Below are 23,372 nucleotides of genomic sequence, written 5' to 3'. Positions count from 1 at the left end.
AAAATTTGAGTAGAAAACCCACATGCAAGTTTTTCTTAATTGTCTTTCAATAAATTCCTGAAAAACTGAGTGTGGTAGGGGATTATTCTGCTATACAGATTGGGAAATATCATATATGGAGATGGGAGTCAGAGCATTCTTTAATCATGAATTTGCATGTGATTTTGAAGTCTCATATTTTTCCTATATTTTCTTACATACTATACTGTCAGAACAGAGATCTGAGCAGATGAAGTCTTACCAGTGGAACTGTCTATCCTCACCGTATTTAGGCACTGATCCTTGCAAATTTGTAGAAAAGGAAGGCATAAGAGTTCCCTTGTTAACAATGTTCTCAGAGCATTGTTTGAGTATTTATGTAGCAGAGCTCAGCCCCTACCTCTCTTCTGACTTAGAAGTTTTGCTGTCAGAATGTGGAGTAACTAGATAGGCAAGGCCTTTGTTTTGCATTTGTGAAGATAAATTTGATGCTTCTCAGCATGTTGGACTTTCAGTCTTCTCAACCCATTTACCAAAATTGCTGCCACTGAGAGCACATTCAGCTGAGACTTCACTTGACATTTCCTTCCTCGTGAAACCTCTGTTTTTGAAGACAGTGACAGAAAAGAGGGGAAGGCAAAACTGTCAGTCACAAAGAGGAGTGTGGAATTAGAAGTAGGATAAAATGGATTTAGAAAGTAAGAGGCAGCTGAAATCTAAACATGCCATTGTTCAATTATAAACTATGTAGCAGTATTTTCAATAGCTCAATAACTATTACTTTGGATTATTGAAATGTACTGTTTAAAACTACATGACATATAAAAGAGTTCATAACCTATGGCACAGTAGTTTCTTACTTTTGGGTTCTTTGGACACAGCAGCTTCTTTTTTATCTGTAAGATAAAAAACACATGCATAAAAACATAGGAAGGATATAGGCAGAAAAAATGCAGGGTGTGCTTTAGAGGTGAAACAGTTTATTTGCTGCAAAGTGCATTTGAATGATACAGTGACTCAGTTTACTTCTGTTTTTTTCACAGTTGCACTAATTTAAGCTTAAGTGTGAATGCAACAAAACCTGTGTGAATGTGAAGATTTTTGTTTAATTTCAATATAATAATCTTGAGAGATTGATAGAGCTACCATGGTTTATATGTACTAGCTGAGCCATGGTTGCACACCCTGTACACATTGTCAGGTTGCAGAAGCGCAAGGGAAGATGCAATAGGAGCTGAAGTATAGAGACGTAATGAAAGGCATTGACTTCCTACAATTGTTGTCAACCATGAAATTGAGGCCTAGTTTGCAAGGCTCCATGTAAAATGTAGCCAAAACTCCAGCTGCCACATATTTCCCACATGACAAAAGAAATGGACGGTTTACAGCTAATGAGAAGAGAGAGACAATCTGAACCATCCCTCCAATCCAGACTGGAGAAAAGATCCCTGCTTCTTCAGACTTTTCCCAATGTTCAATTAAAGTTCAAGCTAATACATTTCTTTCATATTTGTGAAAAAAAGAACATATACGACTCTTGCCAAAACTGAACCTATGTGGAATAGCTTATGAACCTGAAGAAACTTAGTCAGTCCTACATATGGACCATGTAAGAGTAGACAAAATCTGTCCCTGGTTGATTTAAATAAAGTTAAAATCACTTGTCTGTATCAAAATACAGCATGAACAGGCAGCCTACCAGAGAGACTTAACTAAGCTGTTCGGTTTCATCTTCAGTTAAGGTGACATTTTTGTGCCACTTTTTTTGTAGGACTTTTTCCTGATGGCTGAGAGAAGATTTGGAATCCTTATTAAACAGATGTGAGCATAAATGCTTCTTTCTCCTTGGTGCTATTCTACCTCAGAGCTTTTAGCTGGGTACAAAAATTAGCCAGTTTTGCAACCATATTTGGGACCTTATGTACCTTTTTCAGTACTCTCACCTGCACAACTGAAAAATGGTTCATGGAAGTCCTGCAAGACAGATGTGTAGAGTAGTGGAAGGAGTCACTCTTCTGGTTGCCCATGAGGAAATGAACATCCTCTCTAATAAGCTACAGTGTGACTAGAATACAGGCAGGATAATGCTTATGTCCACAACATATGTGAATGATAAACTAATTGTGTTCTTAAAGACTAATACAAGAAATACTTTAGGGCAGAAGCTGCCAAAATAAGCAGCTTGCAAAACCAAGACTATCCCATTACTGATAATAATACAAAGTTGTTTCAGTTTCTGTTGCTCTCTAAATTGCTGTGAAGAAGTTGATATGAGATAAGGTAATGCAAATGACTGCCAAGTAGTCTAATAAAAAGTCTTGAAAAATTCAGAGGAAAATACATTTCTATTTGGGTGATATGTTGCTCTGAACTGAAATGTTTCTAGGTTAATCCCCTGCTTCCACTAACTCTCTGTGAAAGCATGTTTTGCAGGCATTACTTCAAAGTATGATAATTACCACATTTAGATGAAATTAATCATAAGGCAGCTTTCAGTCACGTTATCTGGCTAAGGAGCCTATTAAAGCCTTCAAGAAGAGCCTATTAGTTGCCAGATATGGAAATTTTAAAAGGTGTATATTGCAGCAGTATGAATCATTTATCACAATAATTTCTATTGCTTGAGGTTATAAAAAAATAAATTGGTAGCATCATTTACAATAACAGACTGGATCAAAATAAAACCCTCAAGTTCTTTATTTCCTTTTTTCATAAGTCATCATTTATCATTACAAGATACTTTAATATATTTCAGAGCTATAATTTATGTTAAAAGAATCAATGTGTTTTTCCACTATCTGAAATACATAGCATATAGCAAATTCTGAGTAAATAGCTGCACAAGTTTTCCAGAAAGAAAAAATCTTACAATTTTGTTGTTGTTGTTGTTGTATTTCTGTTTTCTTTAGATTTTTTAAGTGCAGAAAAATTACCAATAGCTGATTCCAATAGCATATGTTGATGTGAAAATGTAAATATTTTTACTCTCAGGCTATTCTTTTCAAGCCAAGGTGCTTAAAGTTTGATTTCTAAAGCCCTACTTATGCAACTAGGCTGGAATGATTTACAGAAAATTTTCCAGAAGAGATTTTGTGGACTTTGAACCATGGAGGTTTCTTTGAAGGTATATAACATTTTCATCTAGGCGACTCACACTTGAGTGAAATAAATTACCTAACTGCAGAGAACTGAACAACTGGTAGATCTCACAGGAGAAAACTGATCAGGACTTCTGATGTCTCTAAATGTGATTACCTGCTATACAGGTTTTTATAGTAATTATGTCTTTTTCTTAAAAAGAACAACAACAAGCTCTCTGACCTGTTGGTGGGTCTGCTTTTTCAGGTTAGTTAAGAAGAGGAATTTCCAGAAGAAATTAACTTTTTTTTTTTTTTTTTTTTCCAAACACCAGTGTTAGGTGACATATGAACATTATCCGAAACACATCTTTGCCAGTCAGCCTAGGAAAGACACTAGACCTAATCTCTAGAGCTTTAGGCTATTTTCTCTTTAAAACTTTACATCTGAAGTCTGGCAACAGGAATGGCAGCTCTATGACATGAGAATGGTGCCCACACTTCTTGGAAGTCATGTAACTCCATTAGGACCAATATAACACAGGAACATCAGTCTGGGCACTCTAGCAGCCTTAACCAGTACTACAGTCAAAAGCACTGTGACTGTCCTTGGTATTAGTGACAGAGCTATTCAATATCCAACAAGAGGGAATACATTTTATTTTCAAGAGGAGTCACACTTCTACAACAATGTAAAGCAATTAAAAAAACCCAAATTCTTTAGTAGCCTTACTATAGGAGATAAAACTTCAAAATCTGATGTTTTTAGTAATTTGTTTCCCAATATGAAGCAGTCAATTTTTCACAAGTTATTGAGGACATTTGGTACTCAGGTCTTCTTAAAGGGCTTATGTAAACCACTCAAATACTGAGCAATCTGAAGTTTTCGGATACCTCTGACCACCCTAGCCATGGGCTTTTTTGAAAACACCTGCAACAGGCTTTAACAGACTATGCATCACAGCTAAAAATTCATCTGTCAGCCATGGAGAACTGTGAAGCACCCTGTTATTTTACACTTATTCTCAAGAGACATTTGAAGACAGTTGTATTCTGGTCTGTATTCTCAAAAAGCAAGCATGGTTTTACAAGCTCTCCTCTTCCGAGGTGAATGAACATATTTTTTCTTTTACCCACCCTTGAAAAAGATTAAAGTGCAATAAAACTTTAAAAAATTATTTTATTTAAAAATACCACATATTTAAACAAACATGATCTGACTTTGTTCTTATCTGTACAGGCTAAAAGGATCAATTTTGAATTCAAGCTAGAAATGAGCATTTGGCAGCCAGCGCAGATGTATCTCAGTAGAACAGCAAAGCAGTACTTTATTCTTTTGCCTCTTTTTAGCACATAGCTCGATCTTTTCCTCAGGCCTCAATCAGCATTCTTTTGAAGTAAACTAGCAGTACACAGTAACTGCAAATGACATCCAAACTACACATGGGACAAGAAAAAAAAATAAAAATCCCTCTAAGCTTATATAGCGTCTTTCAAGCCAGAGAGTCCCTAGGAGGTTGGTAATAAGCCATTAGACAAGGACGCTCCAGCGCTCTAGTACAGAGTGTGGTTGTTTGAGTTTAAACAAACTTCCAAAATGGAATATTTCAAATGTTGCTCTGAAGTGAATTCTAGATCTAGGGTTCACAAAACTTTTACATCTTTTTTTAGCAATGGATTTATAATACAGTGTACATTTGAGAACAGCAGACCTTCAGTAGCTCCATACAACCTATAATTTTTATATATAAAAAGAAGTTCTGGGAAATAAATGGTTTTCAAATTGTACTCTCTTGAAAGGCTTCTCTGTGCTTTTTCTTCCTAGATATCTCTCACTCAAATATATATAAGCTTATAAAAATATCTTAACTTCAATGTGTTATTCAGATAAAATTATATTTCAGAGACAATATATTGATAGCTCTGCCAATGATGCACTGTTTAAAATAGCCACCTAAAACCACTTTTACTACTGGAAACATTATTTTGTATGTTGCATCTAAAACAACCTATCTCTTTAGAAGCTTACCAAAGAACACGATGGTAATATCGAATTTGCAAACAGAAACTGATTTCATCATCAGTTGGCAACCAGTGTCCAAGCTGAACAGTAGCTAAGGTCCTAATCAAACATAGTGTAACCCCATCACTAAGGTTAAGTATGTGAAGGATGCAAGAATTCCTCTGTAAAGGCTGATCTGGACTGAGCACAAAGACCCTGGGGAATTACTAGATGCCTCTGAAAGATGATTTACTGAATCAAAAGCTAAACAGAAATTTACAAAGTTAAGCAGTTACTAAATGAGGAATTCTCATCCTAAACATCAGCTAGCACTGACCATCTACCTTCTCAGTCTTTTAGCTGATGATCATGTAATAGAATAGACTTAATCAGACCCCCCTGATTGACTAATGATCTACACAGAACCACAGAAAATGACTTATATGATAAAGATGCCTCACACAATGTGACCACAGCTCTACCAGCTGACTCAAAGAAGAACGTTTCTAATAAGACTTACACAAATCTCATGTCATTGCTTGGCTCTTATAATTTATTTTGACGTAGCTTTTCAATTTATTTTGTAATTAAAAATAGGAGAAAAAAAGTGAAGGGGGCAGAAACATGAACAGGAACTTCAAGAATCAAAGAGAATTGTGTTGAAAATCGACATGCTATTTTTCAATGTCTGCCAGTCAAAATTGTGCCGGTTCTCCAGAAGAGAAAAGGTTTCTGGCTGTTATTACTGATAAAAGCAAAATTGAGATCCTGCTCTGGGAGCTTGGTTCTGTCTTTGCAAATGCAGTACAACAGCAGAGCTTTTAAGACTATGCACCTTACAAGTAAGACAGCTAATGTTCCCTTTGCTGCCTTAAGCAAGAGTTCACGAGAGTGGAAATAAAAATTATAGCAAGTGGCATCTGATGGCTGAGAATTTCCATCATGTGAATGAAAAACATAATTAAAGTCGCCTAGAGACCAGTCTCCGTACAGTCGACTCCCAAGCTAGCAGATGTACTAGAATTTAAAAACAATTTATTAAGTAGCAAGATTTGCAGTTAATGTGATTTACAGTGGTAAAAGAGGAAAACAACCCCGACAGTTGAGCATTATGAAAAATGAACTGCTATTGAGCATATAGTAATTAAAAAAGCATTTTCAAACCTCCTATTGAAATATGCTGTGGTCTAACATATATTTTTTCATTTACTTGGAGTTTTTAAAACTTATTTCCACAAAATAGTATTGATTTCAACTAATAATCCAACATTTTGTGAAGCATTCAATTCTGAACTTTCTTTAGGAATTTTTTACTCAGTTGCTTTTTAATTTATACTATTTTTGGTAATTTTACACGAATTCTATGACATTACTGATATAATTGTCATCTTACCACATCTCAAGGCTTTTGGGAGTACTTTTTATTTTGATTTTCGTCACTTCTGAAACAACAGATGTCCACATACAAGGACATTTTATGAGTGCCTTTCTACTGTAAAGTCTCTTTTTCAGAATCAAGATTTTTAAAATTTCATATTATGGGGAATTAAAACAATATTGTTTCTTCTTTTCAGTGGGCTTAAAACCTAGGAAGGCTCTATCAAAACTGATCATAGTAATGTAAGACTAATTTTTTAACATACTTTCCCAAACCCCTAAATTTTGACATTGGCATTAAAAGAACTGTTCAGAAATACCAACATTTCTTCCACATGGAAAATTCTGTGTTTGGACCAGCACTTGATTTTGTTCCCTGTCTTCATCACTGAGCATGATATTGCCATATGCTCTGTGACAACTCCTGACAAAAACTCCTCTTGTCTTTCCAAAATACCATTTCTTTGTGAGCATCAGAAAGGCATCTCACTGCATCAGCAATGCTGAAGATGTGCACAAGGAAAAGCAAGGTACTGCACCACTGCTGCTTCAGAGACCTTCCCTGACCCATTTGATGACAGCAATAAACTCCCCAACCAGAGCTGAACGAGCTTCCTTTGAGAGTAACTTGGGAATAATGGAGAAATTTCTTGGCAGAAGCCAATAAGTCTTGAATCCCAGATTACAGGTTTTGCTTTTAAATCTCTCCAGCCTGTAGGACACAAAGTGAGGGGAAACTGCAAAAGACATTCTTGTTGTTGGGTGAAAAAAGGGAGGAAGTGGAGCTCCTGGAAGGTAAAATCATGCTTCCTCAAGCAATGTGAGAGTGGACTATAAGAAACAATTTTAAAAAGAGACTGATAAACAATATAGGATGTAAAGGGTTTGAAGAATTTATGACTATGAAATGCTAGCTAACCAACTAATGTTCCTCTGTTGTTGATTACAATAGAAAATTGGTGATAATATTCTAAAATTTTTTCAGATCATTTTCCATTGAAGTAGGAAAAATATTCAAGCTCTTTGTGAAGGGTACTCTCCTCTGCAACATCTCTATTTCCTCCCCACTCACAATAGCAGGCTTTTGGATAATTTCTTTATTTTTTTGGTGTGTCCAAGTTCTTTTTGATCATCAACCCTTGGGTGTGTTGCTTCCCCATTGAACTGTCTCCTCACACCACTATATCCATCACTATTTACAAAGGAGCTCTATATTTTGCGCAGCCACCACGTGCCTGTGAGCCCTGAGCAGCACAGCACCAGAGGCAGGTAGTAGCCTAAAGCCTGCGGAGCTTTCCAGAAAGTTATGTGGCAATGTGCGTTGCTGAAATACTAAATGTTACATCAAACAGATTTCCCCAGATCATTAAAGAAGTTCACTCAACAGAGTGAAAAATAAAGCAAGTAGAAACGGATGTAAGCAAACAAGTAATTCGGCTACACTTGTAGTAAGAAACAGCCTGCACTTTGGGAATGGCCAATTTCAACTGCACCAGTGATTCGTGGTTCCACTAATTAGTCATTTCTCCTTTCTGCTTTGTAATTGCTGAAATGGATTCAGTCTCCCCCACCACAGAGCAGGTGGAAACATGTTCCATTGCCTTCTGCATTCCTCAGGAATGATTTAAAAAAGCAAAGCTCTGGAGTACAATGTGAGATCACAGTCATCCACATACAGAAAGCTGTAAGTGCAGTTAATTATGCAAGTTGCAGTCATTTAGGGAAAAGGTAGTACTTTTTGTATAGCAAATGCAGTTAATAATATTAATTCCTGAAATTTAAGAATCAGATCTTTTCCTGGAATAAACTGTCATTGGAATCAGTGTAAATATTATAACAGCTGAAAATTTTCTTCAGTATTTTTTAACTTTTCTTGAAACAGCATGAGGGATATACTCTCTACACTTTTCTTAAGAAAGCTTGGCACCAGTACTTTTTGAATGGTTCATAAGAGGATTTTTTTTTCAGTCAGAATAGTCTTTATTAAGTGTATGTTATGCATCCTTGTGATATATCTTTTTGTACTTCTAAATATATTTCAATTTTTTAATTTCTCTTGGATACATTGATATACAGATGGCATCTGTAGACATTATCACTAGGATGAAGACATTTTTCATATTTCTGAGCATAGATGTAGTCAGCATTCTGACTATGTGAAAGGGGAGATCTTGTTCATGCATTCATCTTTATAGGTGACACACTACTCTAATTACACCCTCATAAGTGAAGTAAAATCTATGAGAAAGCAACCTCATGCAGAACCTACTACAATCAAGCTAAAAATTGATGCACTTACAACCACAGCTATGTATGACTTTTCTGCTTAATAACATCTTTCTATTATCCTAATCATTCAATAATACTTCATCTGACTTAGTCTCTCAGAGTTACGTATAACAAAGCCACAAAGTTGGCTCTGCTTCTTGAAAAACAGATCATGAGAGCAAGCATGGCCATTGGGAACAATTACTGAAATGTTAAACAGCTGTAACTAAGAGTCAAGTGTAAACGATGCCCTATTATAAGTCAGGAATACCTCTGGTCTACGAACTTTTCTAGGGGAAAGGCATCCAAGAGACTGAAGTAAACGTTCAAATAAGTGACATGAAAGTCTTCATCAAATATGTGTTCGCTAAAACTTAGTAAAGTTTTCAAAACTTAACTTCAAGGTCAATGGAAAATTTACTTTTCACATGTAAAGTAAAAGAAAAGAAAGAAAATCAACCTAATCCCAAACTCTGAAGATTCATGCTGACTTTATTCAGCTGTAGGGCAAACCTTCAACTTGTCCTTTGAGTAACAGCAGAAAATAGACAGCATTGGGTAGGTATGTCATTGCAACTTGACTGATGTGTCTGTGCATAGATGTTTCACACAGAACAATTATCCTAAATATCAGGCCTGCTGACTCAGATGCACATCTTATTTTGAGTGCGTAGAACTGTTCTTCTTCATTAAAAAGATTAACTTTGTGTTGTTTGAGGCATAGGCATATTCTAATCCTGTTATTTCTGGATGTGACTGGAAAAACAAACATTACATTAATCCCCAGGCCAACATAAACAGGGCTGATGCAATAAATTAAATTCTTTAATTAAAGCTATGCCACCCAGCTGCTTTCAGAGCACAGGTACTTCATTCTGCATATCTGAAAATCCAAAGGCAAACTGATTGTTTGGTTACCTGTGTGCTCTTTAGATTGAATATATATCACCTTCAAGCTCCTTTATTTGTAGTATCATATTTCCCCAAACAGTTCTTTACAAGACTGACAATGCAGTGTCAAGAGAGATTGCCTGTCAGACACTAAAATGACCCTCATGCTTTGCTCAAGAAAGATTGTCTTGCCAAATCATCAAAAAGTGAGTTTCAGTACAAGCCTAAGCTTCCTTCCTTTTATCTGTATTTATTGAAGGGTTGACATTTCTAATTTTTCGCCAACCAGATCTTACCACCATCATCCACCATTTGCCTTTTTCACAACACTCCTTGCTTTGTGCAGTCAAAGATGGGAAAGAACAAACACAAAGAAATGGTTCTGGCTTGAGCAATACTCAGCACAGCCTTAAAAGTGGTCAACACACAATAGCTAGCGAAGGGGCCACTGAAAAGTGATTAAAGCTTGTTAACCTGCTGCTAACATTTCATGTACAGAGCAGACACCCTAGGCAGTGAATATTCATCTTCTTCTCTTCTAGAGCTTGCTTTGCACAACACATGCAGGTGGACATGCATGGCGAGGGAGACAGAGTTTCCTCTGAAGTCGATTCATACTAAATGAAAGGTCAGTCTTCCACCTCAGGGTTGCCACACCAGTCATAATGAAGATCCAGTCTTACACTGAACCAGTTGTTACTGTGAGGGGAGGGAGAGACAGGACAAAGACAGGAAAAACTGTTTCTAACTCCTTAACTTTTTGCATTTTGCCTTATTTCTAGCTCTCAAACACTGAACCCGAACCATGTTCTGGAAAGGGCATAAGTGTTTGGTTTGGTCTTGGCATAAAAGAAGTTATGATTCCCAACTGAAGTAGTCTTTCAACAGGCAGTAAGGGACAACATTTTCAGAAACACCGCAGTGACCTTGCAGCCTCTGTCCTTTTCTCAAAAGTGGAAGAAGTGTATAGGAGCTCAGTTTTCACAGAAAATCAGTGGGAGTGCCTGGCCTACTTTGACATGCTTGTAAATCCCACCAGGTGCCATGCTGCATCTTTAGCACCTAAATGTCTTTGAAATCGTGTTGTCAATCACTGTTGAGAATGGAGCATAGAATTCAGAGTCCACTGGGCACTTTGAAACTTTCAGTGTAGGACATATTTGAGCTGCCTTTTGTCTTGTTTCAGGAGCAGACTCCCTTAACAGCCAGTCACATGGAGACCAGGGGAATTGCTTTTCTGCTATGTTTGCATCTCTGCTCTGCTGGATCTTTTGCCTTGTGCCTCACCGTGACCCTGTTTTTATTCTTCTTTTTTTAATCTGTTCTGGGAGCTACAATCTGATTTTTACTAAATGGCCCTACCTGTCTCTTGATGATTTGCAACTGGAAAAACAGGTTTTCCTGTTTTCCATGGAAGACTGAATACTTGAAGGATGACTACCAGTCATGTGTTCAGCTTACAAAGGCTTATAAAAATAATGTGGAAAGGAATTTTCATTTTTCCAATGAAGACATAAGACAGTTGTCTCCAGCAGCACTTCTGCACTGACTCTCCACTGCATTCTCATTTAGCTTATCATATGTAACTCTGAGGATATACCTCCACTATGTTGAAGGCTAGAACACACCACCAGGATATCTAATCTGACATTTTGTTGTCAGAGACTCCTATATTTCAACTAGCCACCTTTTCAGCTGATGTGTATCTTCCATTAGGTAAACAATCATCTTCTGCAGACACCAGGGAAAGCAATATCCACCCTATGCTGTGATATTTTATCATTCTTAGTGTTAAGAACATGTCCCTCATTTTCAGTCTGGATTTGGTTACCTTCAGCTCCCAGTCATTCATTCTTATTAAACTTTTCCTAGTAGACTAAAGGCAGTTACTCTAACTAAAATTTTTAGTATCCACTATAACGAAGTTACCTCTTTCTGAAGAGTTAAAGAGAATACTTTATTACTTTCTCTGAACAATATCCTCAATTTGTAAATACATTGAGTGACTTTTTCCTGTTCTTTCTCCCATTTGGAGCACATACCAACATGCAAGTTCCAGTCTCTCCCGTGGCTTGTACACAGCTGATGTGTGGCCATGGTCTATGTTCCCCTTTGCAAGGTTTATAATTTCATGGCTGTATGAAAAAATATCAACCTCAACTTGCCATTCACTATGTCAATTCTAAAGGTACTTTCCAGATGTAAATGTAAGTGGCAATATAACATGAGGTAGTAGGGAATTGGGCCCTGAGGATAAAAAGACTATATTTGGGTGTCACAGGAGAATATAACTCTGAATAATGGGATAAAATTAAGCAAGGGAAAATTTAGGCAGACTGGAATGAAGTTCTTCTTAACTGTGAGATCTGTTAGCTCATAGAATAATCTTCTGCGGGAATTGATGGAGGCCTAGTTACTTCAGATATTTAAAACTAAACTGGATAAAGCACTTGAAGATATTCTGTAAGGAATTATCCTGCATTGCCAGAGGGAAGGATTAGGTGACCTAGTAGGTCATTTCCATCTCCACTTTCTGTGATTTCGTTGTACAAAGCCTCACAAACAGGAAATTGTTATCAAAGTCAAGAGATGCCACTAAACCCTGTCTGTGTCAGAGAAAGAAGACTGAATAACATCACCTGCAGGTAACTGTGCAGGAATCCTAATCCAGCAGTTCTGCGGGTAAGTAAATACAACCAGTGCTAAGGGCTGGATGCATAGCTTGTGTCTGAAAGGAGAAACCTCTACTAATGCAAAAATGTCAGAAAACAGCAGGTGAGTTATGAATAGGATCCAAGAGAGGAGGAGTAGGAAAGAATAAAATCAGTATGGGCCTGACGCGCATAATAGTGTCATGAGCAAGTTATTAGTCAGGAATGAATCAGCCTCTAGTGCAGGAGATAAAACCTGAAGTCCCAGTCAGCCAGCTGGGAAAACTACATGTTTTTTATAGGTTTTGGTGTATGGGCATTTATTCAAATAATGATATTACCAACTGAAAATCATAGTTGAGACCAGACCCAGAGTTTTTGCTAAGGATTGTACAAACCCACAGCAAGCCAAGCCATAGCCTCTGCAGAAATGTACAAGTAGATGAACAGTCCTGCAGAGAAAGATGTCAAAAGAATATAGATAAGTAATACTCTAGAGAAGACTCACAAAGCTCTAAGGTCCAGATTTGATCTTCCTTTTTTTATGTGTGCTTTAACACGATTTGTTCCTAAGTTTGCTCTCAATTCATAACGCACTGTGCTCCCTTAATTACTGTACTTATAGATTCCTTTGTCTGCATGAGGAATCGCTAGGCAACTCATTGCATATTATTTCTTTTACTGAATTTTTACATTTGTCTCTCCTCCTAATCTCTCTAGACCTAGCTGCAAATAAACATGTATTATAGGTTCCTGTACAGGGTCTGGCTGAGATGGAGTTAATTTTCCTCACAGCATGCTGTATGGTATTCTGTTTTGCATTTGTGTCTCGAATGCTGTTAACACAGAAGTGTTTTGGCTGTTACTAAACAGTGCTTGCACAGCATCAAGCCTTTCTCTTTTTCCTACTCTGCCTACTTCCACCAAGATGGAAAGAAGTTGGGATGGGGCACCGCTTGGACACCTGACCCAAAGTCACCGAAGGGATATTCCCTACCATATTAAGTCATGATCAGCAATAAAAACTGAGGGTAGAAGAAGAACAGGGAGAAGGGTGGCTGTTGCTCAGACTGGCTGGGCATTGGTCTGCTTGTGGGAGATGGTGAGTGATTGCCATTGCATCACTTGTTTTTTCTTCTTTCATTGTTAAATTGTCTTTGTCTTGACCCAGGAGTTTTCTCACTTCTTTCTGTTCTCTCCTGCATCCCACTTGTGAATGGGAAGTGAGTGAGCAGCTGTGTGGGTGTTTAGATGCTGGCCATGGTCAACCCACTACAGTGTCTTTTTTTTTTTTTTTTAATTAAAAAAAAAATGCAGTGAAACAGCCACTCTGAAAGCAGGTCTGGCCAATCCCAGATGCACAATAACACATATACGTACACCCCAGTTTCTAACAGTTGCAGTTCTTGCCTTTTCCTCATACTTTATCTAATAAGCTAGAAGAATATTCATGAAAAATCATTTTCTGTATGTGACCAGCCACTTTCAAAATACCTTGGGCTCTCTTGGTCTGGATTCACAACTCCATTTTGCCCTTGTAAGCAGCCTAATGGAGACAGCCTCTACACCTCACTGACCCTTGTAGGTCTGACATCTGGGTTCTTCTGAAAGCACCTACCACCCTCCCATGTGCTGGCATCTATCATGTGACATCTACCACATTAATGAACATGAGACACATGGCGGTGCCCAAACTAGATTGCTGAAAGCTGTCAGTACTTCAGTTACTTCCCAGTTGGAAATACACTCCTGAGAGTGGGCAGGGTAGAGTGAGGAGTTTCAAACCCTGCTCTGGAGAGGCAACAAAGATCTCTTCCTAATAATGTGTGCCAGCACAACACATTTGCTTATCAGAAAAAATCTGGGATCGACATTCGGATCTCAGATGAAGTGGTCAATCAATTGCAGATGGATCAGCCCAAAACATTTCAGGCAGTGCATCCACTGCTCTAGATCAGTGGGTATACCAATCATGGGCTTTTTTTAAGTATAAACTTATGTCATAATGTATATTTAAATTCATTTTTACTTTTCTGCAGTGCTTAAAATACTGTCATTCCAAAATGTTTCTTCTGAGAATGGTGTCACATTTGGATGACATTCTAGCATCTTTCTAGCCATGAAAGAAATAGGAAAAGTAGCACAGGAAAATAAGCAATAGGCTAATCATTTAACCGTCAGACTCTTTAAATAGCTGCATTTGAAAGCAAAAAAACAAACCAAATCAACCAAAACCATGTAGGAGAAAAAGATCACCAGGTGGCAGTAGTTCTTCTCTTATGGTATTGGAAGGATTAGTATCGAGATTGCAAGAGATACTGTTGAGCCAAGGAAGTCAGAGAATTAAATGGATTTTTTGTTCTTGTTCAAACCAGGAATTTATAAATTATCAGAGGAATTTGTCTTCTTGTCTGTATAGAGCGCAATGAGAAAGAACACACTGTTTGTGCATAAAACAATCTTTTCCCTCCATTTTCTATTAAATAATTGTTGTTTTTGTTTGTTTGTTTGTTTGTTTTTTCCCCCCCAAATTACACAGACTGACCTTTAAAGCAAAGAAAGTACAGTTGATGAAAATGCACCTCTGGTCAACTCAAGTGAAGAATCACTGGGACCTGGTAGGTCTTGTTTGCTCTTGCCTGATCACCTCCACTCTGATCTGCCTGCCTAGTACTATGACATCGTCCTCCAAAGCATGATGAAACACAGGCTTTCCCACCAGCTACATGATCTCACTGGATTCCAGGGTAGTAAGAATAACCTGGTTAACCTGATTCTGTAGCAGTCATAAAGTAACGTTTTCCATTTTTACATCTAAGATTAACCTTTAGTTTATTTTTTCATCAATGCAGACTGAGTTTGCTTGATTGTTATGGTGACATCTTTTAAATGTACCTCAGCATTTGTAACTTTTCCTATTCAGGAGACACAGACTGACTTTGACAGCTAGAGAGACATCACCACTTCCCTCCTGTGCTGACACTGCCTGGTGTGAAGCATATAAAATAGTATCACACATCATAGATACATCTTTATTGCAGTCATATCTTTATCAATGATATGGGCAAAAGGATTGAGCGTACCCCCAGTAAGTTTGCATAGGACACCATGGTTAGGAATGTTGATTTGTTTGTGGGAAGGAAGGCTCTACAACGCACTGGCTGCATTGATGGGTTGAGGCCAGCTGTATGAGGTTTAACAAGGCCAAGTGCCAGGTCCTGCACTTGGATCACAACCCTAGACAGTCCTACAGGCTCGGGGAAGAGTGACTGGAAAGATGCCTGGTCATTTCATTAGGGAAATAATGATAAAATATAAAAATTTGTGATCTTTAATCCAGCTAGAATTGCTTTGGCATCCAGATGATATTTATCATAAGTTCCATGGACAGCTGGCCTGGGTGATGTGTCTGACACCTGAGTTTCTCTGCGTTGAAAGTGGAGGTAAAGGCACTGACTATCCTTCCAAAGTGGTTCTAAGATTTACTATCAAAAAATGCTGTGCAAGACCTAGGTATTTTTGTTCCCATTGTTATTTGAAATTATGCAGCAATAACAGGAAGGTAAGATCATCAATGATAGCTGAGCAGAGATTTAGTTAGGAAATGGTGTGATGACCCAGACTGGTTATAAACTCATTTATATCTTACCTTATTTGTTGTGAAAACCAAAACAAAGTGGAAAGGAGTTTGCTGCAAGAAAGCTTAAAGGCAAAGTCTCTGTGTGAACATCATGAATTTTTAGGAAAGCTGATACAAGAAGGGGCAGAAAACTTCACACTGCTGAGCCTCAGAAAGGGACCACAAAGAAACACTCTGCAAGCAACTATGAGTGCCTGAAAACACCAGTCTCTGCATATTCATTTTCACGTGGGTTTGGCACCAAAGCTTTGACAGAGGATGGTCCTCTTTCTCAGTCAAACTGCAGGCTGAAGCCCTCCGAGTCGATGTGTCCCAGTCACCAGGAGCTTTAGGACAGCCTGGCAGAGGCTTTCCTCTGCCGAAGCTCAGTGGGGCCCTTCACGGGGATTTGGAGATGCAGCTCCTTCTTTAGCCAGAGTAGTGCTGGATAGATTTTTGTAATATGTTTTGAAGTGACTGTGCCAGACCCTTGTGTCTGATGATTATGTTTGTTTAAGCAAGACCTCTGAGTTTGTAACAATGGAATTATCTATTTTTCAGGACAATTAACACAATGTATTTCTATGAGCTGAAGGTCAGAGGATTAATGTGGTTTTATCTACAATGCATTTTTAAAAGCTAATTAAGAATAATTCAGTTCACTCTGTGCTAAAGACTGAGAACATTTCACATTAGATGTCTCTTACTCCTCTGCAGCAGCAGAAAAATAGAGAAAGAGAGAGAGGAAGGGAGGAAGATGGGACCAGAGAAAGCGTGAGCTGGCATGAAAATATAAAAAAATATCACAGGGATGCAGTTAATGAAGAGCAATAAAAAACTCCATTCTAGTAACACTCCTGGACAAAAGGGCTAATCTAAAATATTAATCAGCAAAAATATTCAGTGCTTGCAATCACAAGCATTCCTTGTTAGAGGGAGTGAGATGGAGAGAAATGGAGGGAAGAGCTGCTCTCAGAGAATTATTTTAGAGATGTTTTTATCTCCTATTGCTTACAGAGCATGTCTTCCTCTCTCTCTTGCACAGCCCTGACAGCCCGTACACAGCACTGTTCCCCTGTGGGGAAAGCCTGGTTAATGGGCATCCTGTCAGAGATGAGTCCTCTGGGAGGAGGTGTGTGGGGGTAAGGAGCAGAGGTGGGACAGGGGCATCAGGCAGCCAGGCCTTGGCAGAGGAGCTGCCTACTGTCATGGGGAGGGCTGTGGGTGGTGGTGAGGAGGCAGCAAGCCCTGCATGCACCTCAGTATCACGGATTGCAAGGGCTGGGGGAAGCAAAATGCAACGTGGAGTCAGAGGCATCCAGAGGTAACGTACGTGAAAGCCAGGGAAAGGAGTTTAATTTTCATTTGGTGGCCTCTGCCTAGCCTTTTAATGGGAAAAGGTAAGAAAATTGGAAGCTGTTCCTATGCTCTTGCATTTGGATGCTTATCTATGCTGCTGATTCAAGCGCTCTGAGACTCATTTGCAGTGTCGGCCCAAAGCATGTAAATACTATCAGACATTGAGGTGCCTCATTTCAAAATTGGGCTATGCACTACTATTCTGTTGATCAAATGTGGCAATTATTTCAGGCTTAAAACCTTTTAGGGATAACAATATGTGCTGCCAATCAAAGCTAGAAAGTACATGTGCATTCAAAGAGCAAGCTGAATGAGGAATAACAGCAACATGTGTAGCTAGAATATATTATGGATTACCATCCTCTTACAAAAGGGCTAGTAAACTCTTCAAAATGCAGCAACCTGCAGAGCTAATAAAAGGGACAGAAATGTGTGAATATCTTCATTTGACTAATTTGTGTCTTCATTGTGGTCTAACTGCATCTGAAAACTAAGTGCCATACAGCTGCTTGCTCACTCCCCACCCACAGCAGGGTAAATGTGAGAAAAATCATTGACTGAGATCAGAACAGTTTAATTATTTAAATAAAATATAATAGCAATGGCAATAATAGTAATTAAAAGGAAAATAACAAAGAGAGAGAAAAAAACCCCAAGAAATACAAGTGATGCCAACGAAAAGAATTATTCACCACCAAAGAACTGATGCTCAGCCAGTCCCTGAGCAGTGACGCCCTGGCCAACCTTCCCCCTAGATTTATTGTTGAGCATGACGTCATGTGGTATGGAATATTCCTTTGGTCAACTGGGGTCAGCTATCCCAGCTGTGTCCTCTCTCATTTTTTGTGCACCCCCAGTCCACTCGCTGGTGGGGTGGTGTGAAAAGCAGAAAAGAGCTTGACTCTGTGTAATCCCTGCTCAGCAACAATTAAACATCCCTAAATTATCAACATCATTTCCAGCACAAATCTAAAACGCAGCCCCATGATAGCTACTATGAAAAAAATTAGCTCCATCCCAGCCCAAAGCAGCATATTCCTTCTAGCATTGTTAGGATGACTCATTGGGTTTAGCAACAGCTTGTGAAGATAAACATATTAACAACTTTATGCTGCAGTTCTGCTATAAAATGTAATCTTTTACAATTTTGTATTCCCAAGTGAAATACTAGCTAGGAACCAGAAAAAAAATTAGAAAACCTATTTGAATTGTCAGCTTATTTCATTTTACATCTGTGTTTTTACATTTAAATACGCAACTTAATGTGGAAAGGAGTATTCCCTTTCATCCCCATCCTTCCCCAGTGTGCCATTCCCTACTATAAAAGACAGGCATATTTAAATACAGGGCTACCAGGATAGTACTGCAATGTATCCCATATCATTCTGTGCAGCTTTATGTTGTACCAAACATAAATTAATATTTTTATATGCATCGGAAACACTTTGATAGGAGAGCGTATGTAGAGCATGTTACAACTCAATGACAAAGAAGCCAGTTACATATTGAAATTTGCTCATGTAAACCACAATGTTAGTAAACAATGGGATATGTATCCTTTCAGCTTTTGATAAAATGCAACAGATTTGAATAATTAGATAACAGAACACAAGGCTTGCCTTGAGGACATAGTAACTATAGCCCTGAATCTTTCAATCCTATATTAAACCTTTCTCCATGGTTTTAGACATCAGTCTAGTCTACATCTGAGTACTCAGGTTCATTTGAGTACTTTAAGGCTTGTAGGTTATATAGAAAGTGTCTGACAAAACAGCAAGTAGAACCAATGTTTCCAGGTGTTAAGGTGATGATCAAACAACCAGACTGACCATTTTGTTTCTCCCTGATTTTTATGTGACTTGATTTTAATGAGACAGTTTCACAGACTGCATCACTTACTGAAGATATGTTTGCATTTGTGGATTAAACATGCTTGCAAATTTACTGAAATAACAGAAAAAAAAATTTACAACAATTCTAGTACAGAAAAGACGGAAATCTTAATTTTTAATCTTACTGAAAAATTAATCTTTTAATGCTAAATAACGTGAAACACAATTTATTAGTTTCAGAACATTGACTAACTTTAAAAAAAAAAAAAAGAAACAAACCTCCCCCAACTTTCTGGGCATGGATAAACTCTCAGTAAGGTGACTGTCTATTTTCTAACACATTAAGTGGCTTGATATGTTGTTTCTGTTCATTACTTAAAATGAGCTGAATTTGTGAAATAATTCATGCAAATATTTATGCACTCCATTCAGTCTCTTCCATGCCATGCACCCATTAAAATTATTTATGCTCTGGGTTGATTTAGTGTGTAGGGTAAACAGTGTTTCTAATGTTTTTGTAAAGATCCCAAGCTCACAGAATTGAAAATTATATATAGTATATACGTATATGCATATATATATATAATATGAATAAAATACTATATATATAGTGTATAATGGAAACACATTACATATATATATATATATATATTTACACTGTGAGAGGTGATACATATATCTCCAGAGTGGATTCTTAAGTGATAATGAATTTCATACACTCCTGTCTCAAATGCTTAAAGCCTGAAAGTGCTTACACTAAATAGTCAGATATCTACTGCAGAGAAAGACAGACTTCAATTTCTTACCTGCTTTCTTAATTTCAGGGACAGTTGTCTTCTCATGAGCTTTCTCTTTTTTTCCTTCTTTTTCTATGATTTAATTAAAGAAAGTAATTTGATATGCTAGAACTCTGAATCACACAATCAAATATGCAGTCAGCCAAATCCTGGTGGGCACATGCTTAAAAAAATGTGCCTTATTTGGGAGTTTAGTTCAGGTTATTCCCTTATAGCACTTGCACTCAACTAGCCAGGGAGCAATCAGTTGAAAATGAAAATTAATCACTATGCATCAACTATGGATGATTCGGACCTTTAATAATTCATCAAAGGCTGGGCAAAAATCATCAGTGCATGAATGTGGTACCTTTTAGTTTAAGCTCCAGTAGCAATGAAATCATTAAAAAATAATAAATGACATAAATATTTTCCCATGAAAGCAAGACTTTAGTGAATTTTAGATGCTTCCTGGGCATGAATGATCCAAAAGGTTATTTAGTTTTGTTACTGCAAGTTTTGATTGTGATTCTATGGCATGAACAAATAAATAAACAAATCTGTCTTGCCTTCAGAAAGTGGTGTACCATGAACTGAGTGATATCTCCTGTGAGTTTTGTGTATGGAAGTAACACTATGTCCTGTGATATATAGGGACTCCATCAGATTTTTTAACAAGCCCATAGATGGCCACCAAACAGGACTTTTTATTTTTCACAGAAAGAGTTTAGAAAATATTGGACACTGAACACATCAGGCATCAGATATTGAAGAGTGGTGACATAAAAATAGTGACTAAGCAACTAAGGGAAGGTAAATAAAGATCCAGAAACCTAGGATTAACCTATGAAAATAAACAGGGTTGGAGCCAGGAGTGGGAGTAAAAGCTGAATGAGGCCAATAAAAAACATTTCCAAACCATACCTTTCTTCTTTGTTTCAGTTGTCACCCTGTTTACATCAATCTTCTTCTTCTTCTCCTCTTTTCTCTCTAAAAAAAGAAACAGAAGTTCAGCTGAGTACCTTTATATAGATTATATATATATACACACACGTATGTATGCATATATATTTGGTGTGGGGATCCTTGACTAACTGCAATAGGTTCTAGATTTGATAAACTGGTTACTTATTTAGGAGTTTATTAGCAGCAGCTCAGAAATACAGCTTAATACTCAGAGAGTGAATGTGACACAAAGGATAGAAATGGAAACAGGTAATTTCTTAAGTGTTAATTCAGGAAATTATATCCATTAACCTGATGTAACTAAGAGTTTATTGTAGCGATTCAGTAACCATGCAGATGTTCAGCTTCTTTTATGAAATCTGACTGAATGGCAGCAAAACTTGCAAGTGGTACTTGGGAATTAAGTGCAGAATGCCATGAAAAACCTGCATATCATATGTATCTTTATGACACTTTTTATGAATTGAACCTTTAAAACTGTCATTACAGGACTTCTGTTATTCATGGACAATTGCAGACAAAGCATCATGTGCAAAAGAACATGACTTGTTCATTTAAAAGCATCTGCCTCTATTTTGTCAGTTAATTGGACCGCAGAAACAAGGAGGTTTTGTTTTTTTTTACAAAAAGTTACAATTTAATTACTTATTCCATGAATGTTATTAATTAGAAAATTGAGAGTTCGTTAGAGGAAATGAGGAAGCTATAATTCTTATTTTTCCTTCGGGAAATGAATCTGCATTTTGATGTGGAAGAATACAAGTGTACAAGAATAGCTAATCTAAATGCTTTTTTTAACTGCTTATCCACAAAAGCCAAATTTGTTACCTTCAGTTTGTGTTGCATGGCTTTGAGTGTTGATGTAGTTAGTGGAACTGTGGTTTTCCTTTTGTGAAGTTTTACTGTTATGAATGTGGATAAGAAAGCAAGTTTTATTACCACACCAACTGGCACAAACACAAGCCCATAAGCCTCTAACTGAGAGCTTTTTCTTTACCTGAAAAATATTTAAGGTATATGAATATTTTCTGAAGCCAACAAATCCAAGAAATAAATGTGCTATTATCCCTTGAATAAATTAACATGAAGATGAAGGAAAAATGAAGAAACTTAGTTTTTACTTCTTTAGCTACCACAATAGACTTTTCTTCTGCATGAAAAAATAAATACACGCAGGGAATTAAAAAAAATACTTGAAATACTGCACTGCATGTTTCTTAAACTAAAACAAAATATGGATATGTTTGATAGAAACATTGTTGTTTTGACAGAGTACATTAATTCCACAGTCTGTCCATGGTGGTTTTATAAATAAAGTTAGTTTGCCTGTCATGATTGCAGTGTATTTACCAATATTCAAGGTCCCCAAAAACTAGACTTCTGCTGATTTTCTGGCAACAGTATTTAGCATTAAGCATCATCTTGAAGTATTGCAGTTCTTTCTTGTGTTAAATAGATATTTTCAATGTGTTTCTCTTGTTATTGTCTTGAAAAAAATGAAGCAGAAAATCGTTGTATATATTTTACAGAACATTTCTCCCAGTGTTTTATGTACTTAATTCTCTCTGCTGAAACCCTGAGCATACTGGACTTCAAGCTACAAATTCCATTGTGTCGTGACTGTGCTTTATGATACTCAGGTTTCTTAAACACATATAAAGCATCAGAGTAGTGCTTATCCTCCACAAACTTGTTATAGTGCTCATCCTCCGCAAGCTTGTTTGGAGATTCATCTTCTTGTATACTTTAATATTCTTGTTATTGTCCATCTCTAGGTTTCCCAGGAGTCTGTCTCTCTCTCTTTGACATGCTGTTCCAGAGATTCACACTAGGGACCGTGGCTGCCTCCTCAAAATGGAAGGGTGTTCAGCCTCAGGTTACACACTAGCTGCCCCACAGCTCTACTTTCATGTGTTACCTATGACTTTTGAGTGTTTAATTTCCACATGCAATGTACAAATCTTCTGATTTCTAAAATGTGGTTTGTTCGCTTAGTTTGCTTGATTAAATCGAAACTGCTGGTGTATCAAGTCTATCAATTACTGTCAGAAAAAATCTTCCTTCTGTCTTCCTTTGACTAATCTTTACTCGTAGTAACTAGAGGCTGAAGTGCTGCTGATACTTCTGTGATTTCCATTTTTTTTCTGAGTGCCTTGGTTCTGGTGAGCTGCTAACACCTCCACTCTTCCAGTCAGCTTAATTTTTTGCTTCCTTATACTTCTGGTGCTAGGTGATGCATAGCAATAATTTATAAACCCGAGGTCCTTACAGCCAACAACAGTTTCTTTAATCAAAGACCATTTTTGCCTTTGAATTTGTAGCACAAAATTTGCTCTGATTTTCATAGCAAGGTTCAGAAGCATATGTGTCTTGAGAGCCATGAGCTGACACATGGGGCTTTGAGAAGTAGAGCTTGTATGGATGTACAGGAAGCAGGAGGAATTTTACTGCAAGTAACCTAAAGAAGAAAGAGACTACATCCCTGGCCACAGAGTTTTTATTGTTATGTCATTCCACCAATTAATTCCACTGACATAGCTTTCTTCCATCAAGTTCTCAAGTAGCAATCTCCAGA

At 37.5% G+C, this 23,372-nt stretch overlaps 1 protein-coding gene across 4 annotated transcripts in view; it reads right to left on the bottom strand.

Moving 5' to 3' along the window:
- The window catches only part of TRDN (triadin), a 221,109-nt gene that overhangs the window by 94,381 nt on the left and 103,356 nt on the right, over positions 1 to 23,372 (bottom strand). For all 4 annotated transcript variants that reach the window (XM_071806589.1, XM_071806590.1, XM_071806591.1 and 1 more), the window contains 3 exons: positions 20,756 to 20,821; positions 19,862 to 19,924; positions 840 to 875 (listed from right to left, as the gene is read on the bottom strand). In XM_071806589.1, coding sequence (XP_071662690.1) covers positions 840 to 875; positions 19,862 to 19,924; positions 20,756 to 20,821 — 165 coding nt within the window. The remainder of the gene's footprint in view (positions 1 to 839; positions 876 to 19,861; positions 19,925 to 20,755; positions 20,822 to 23,372) is intronic.

This window comes from Patagioenas fasciata, chromosome 3 (genome assembly GCF_037038585.1).
Source record: "Patagioenas fasciata isolate bPatFas1 chromosome 3, bPatFas1.hap1, whole genome shotgun sequence".
In the NCBI taxonomy this organism is placed as follows: Eukaryota; Metazoa; Chordata; class Aves; order Columbiformes; family Columbidae; genus Patagioenas; species Patagioenas fasciata.
This window is presented reverse-complemented; position numbering and strand designations above follow the sequence as displayed.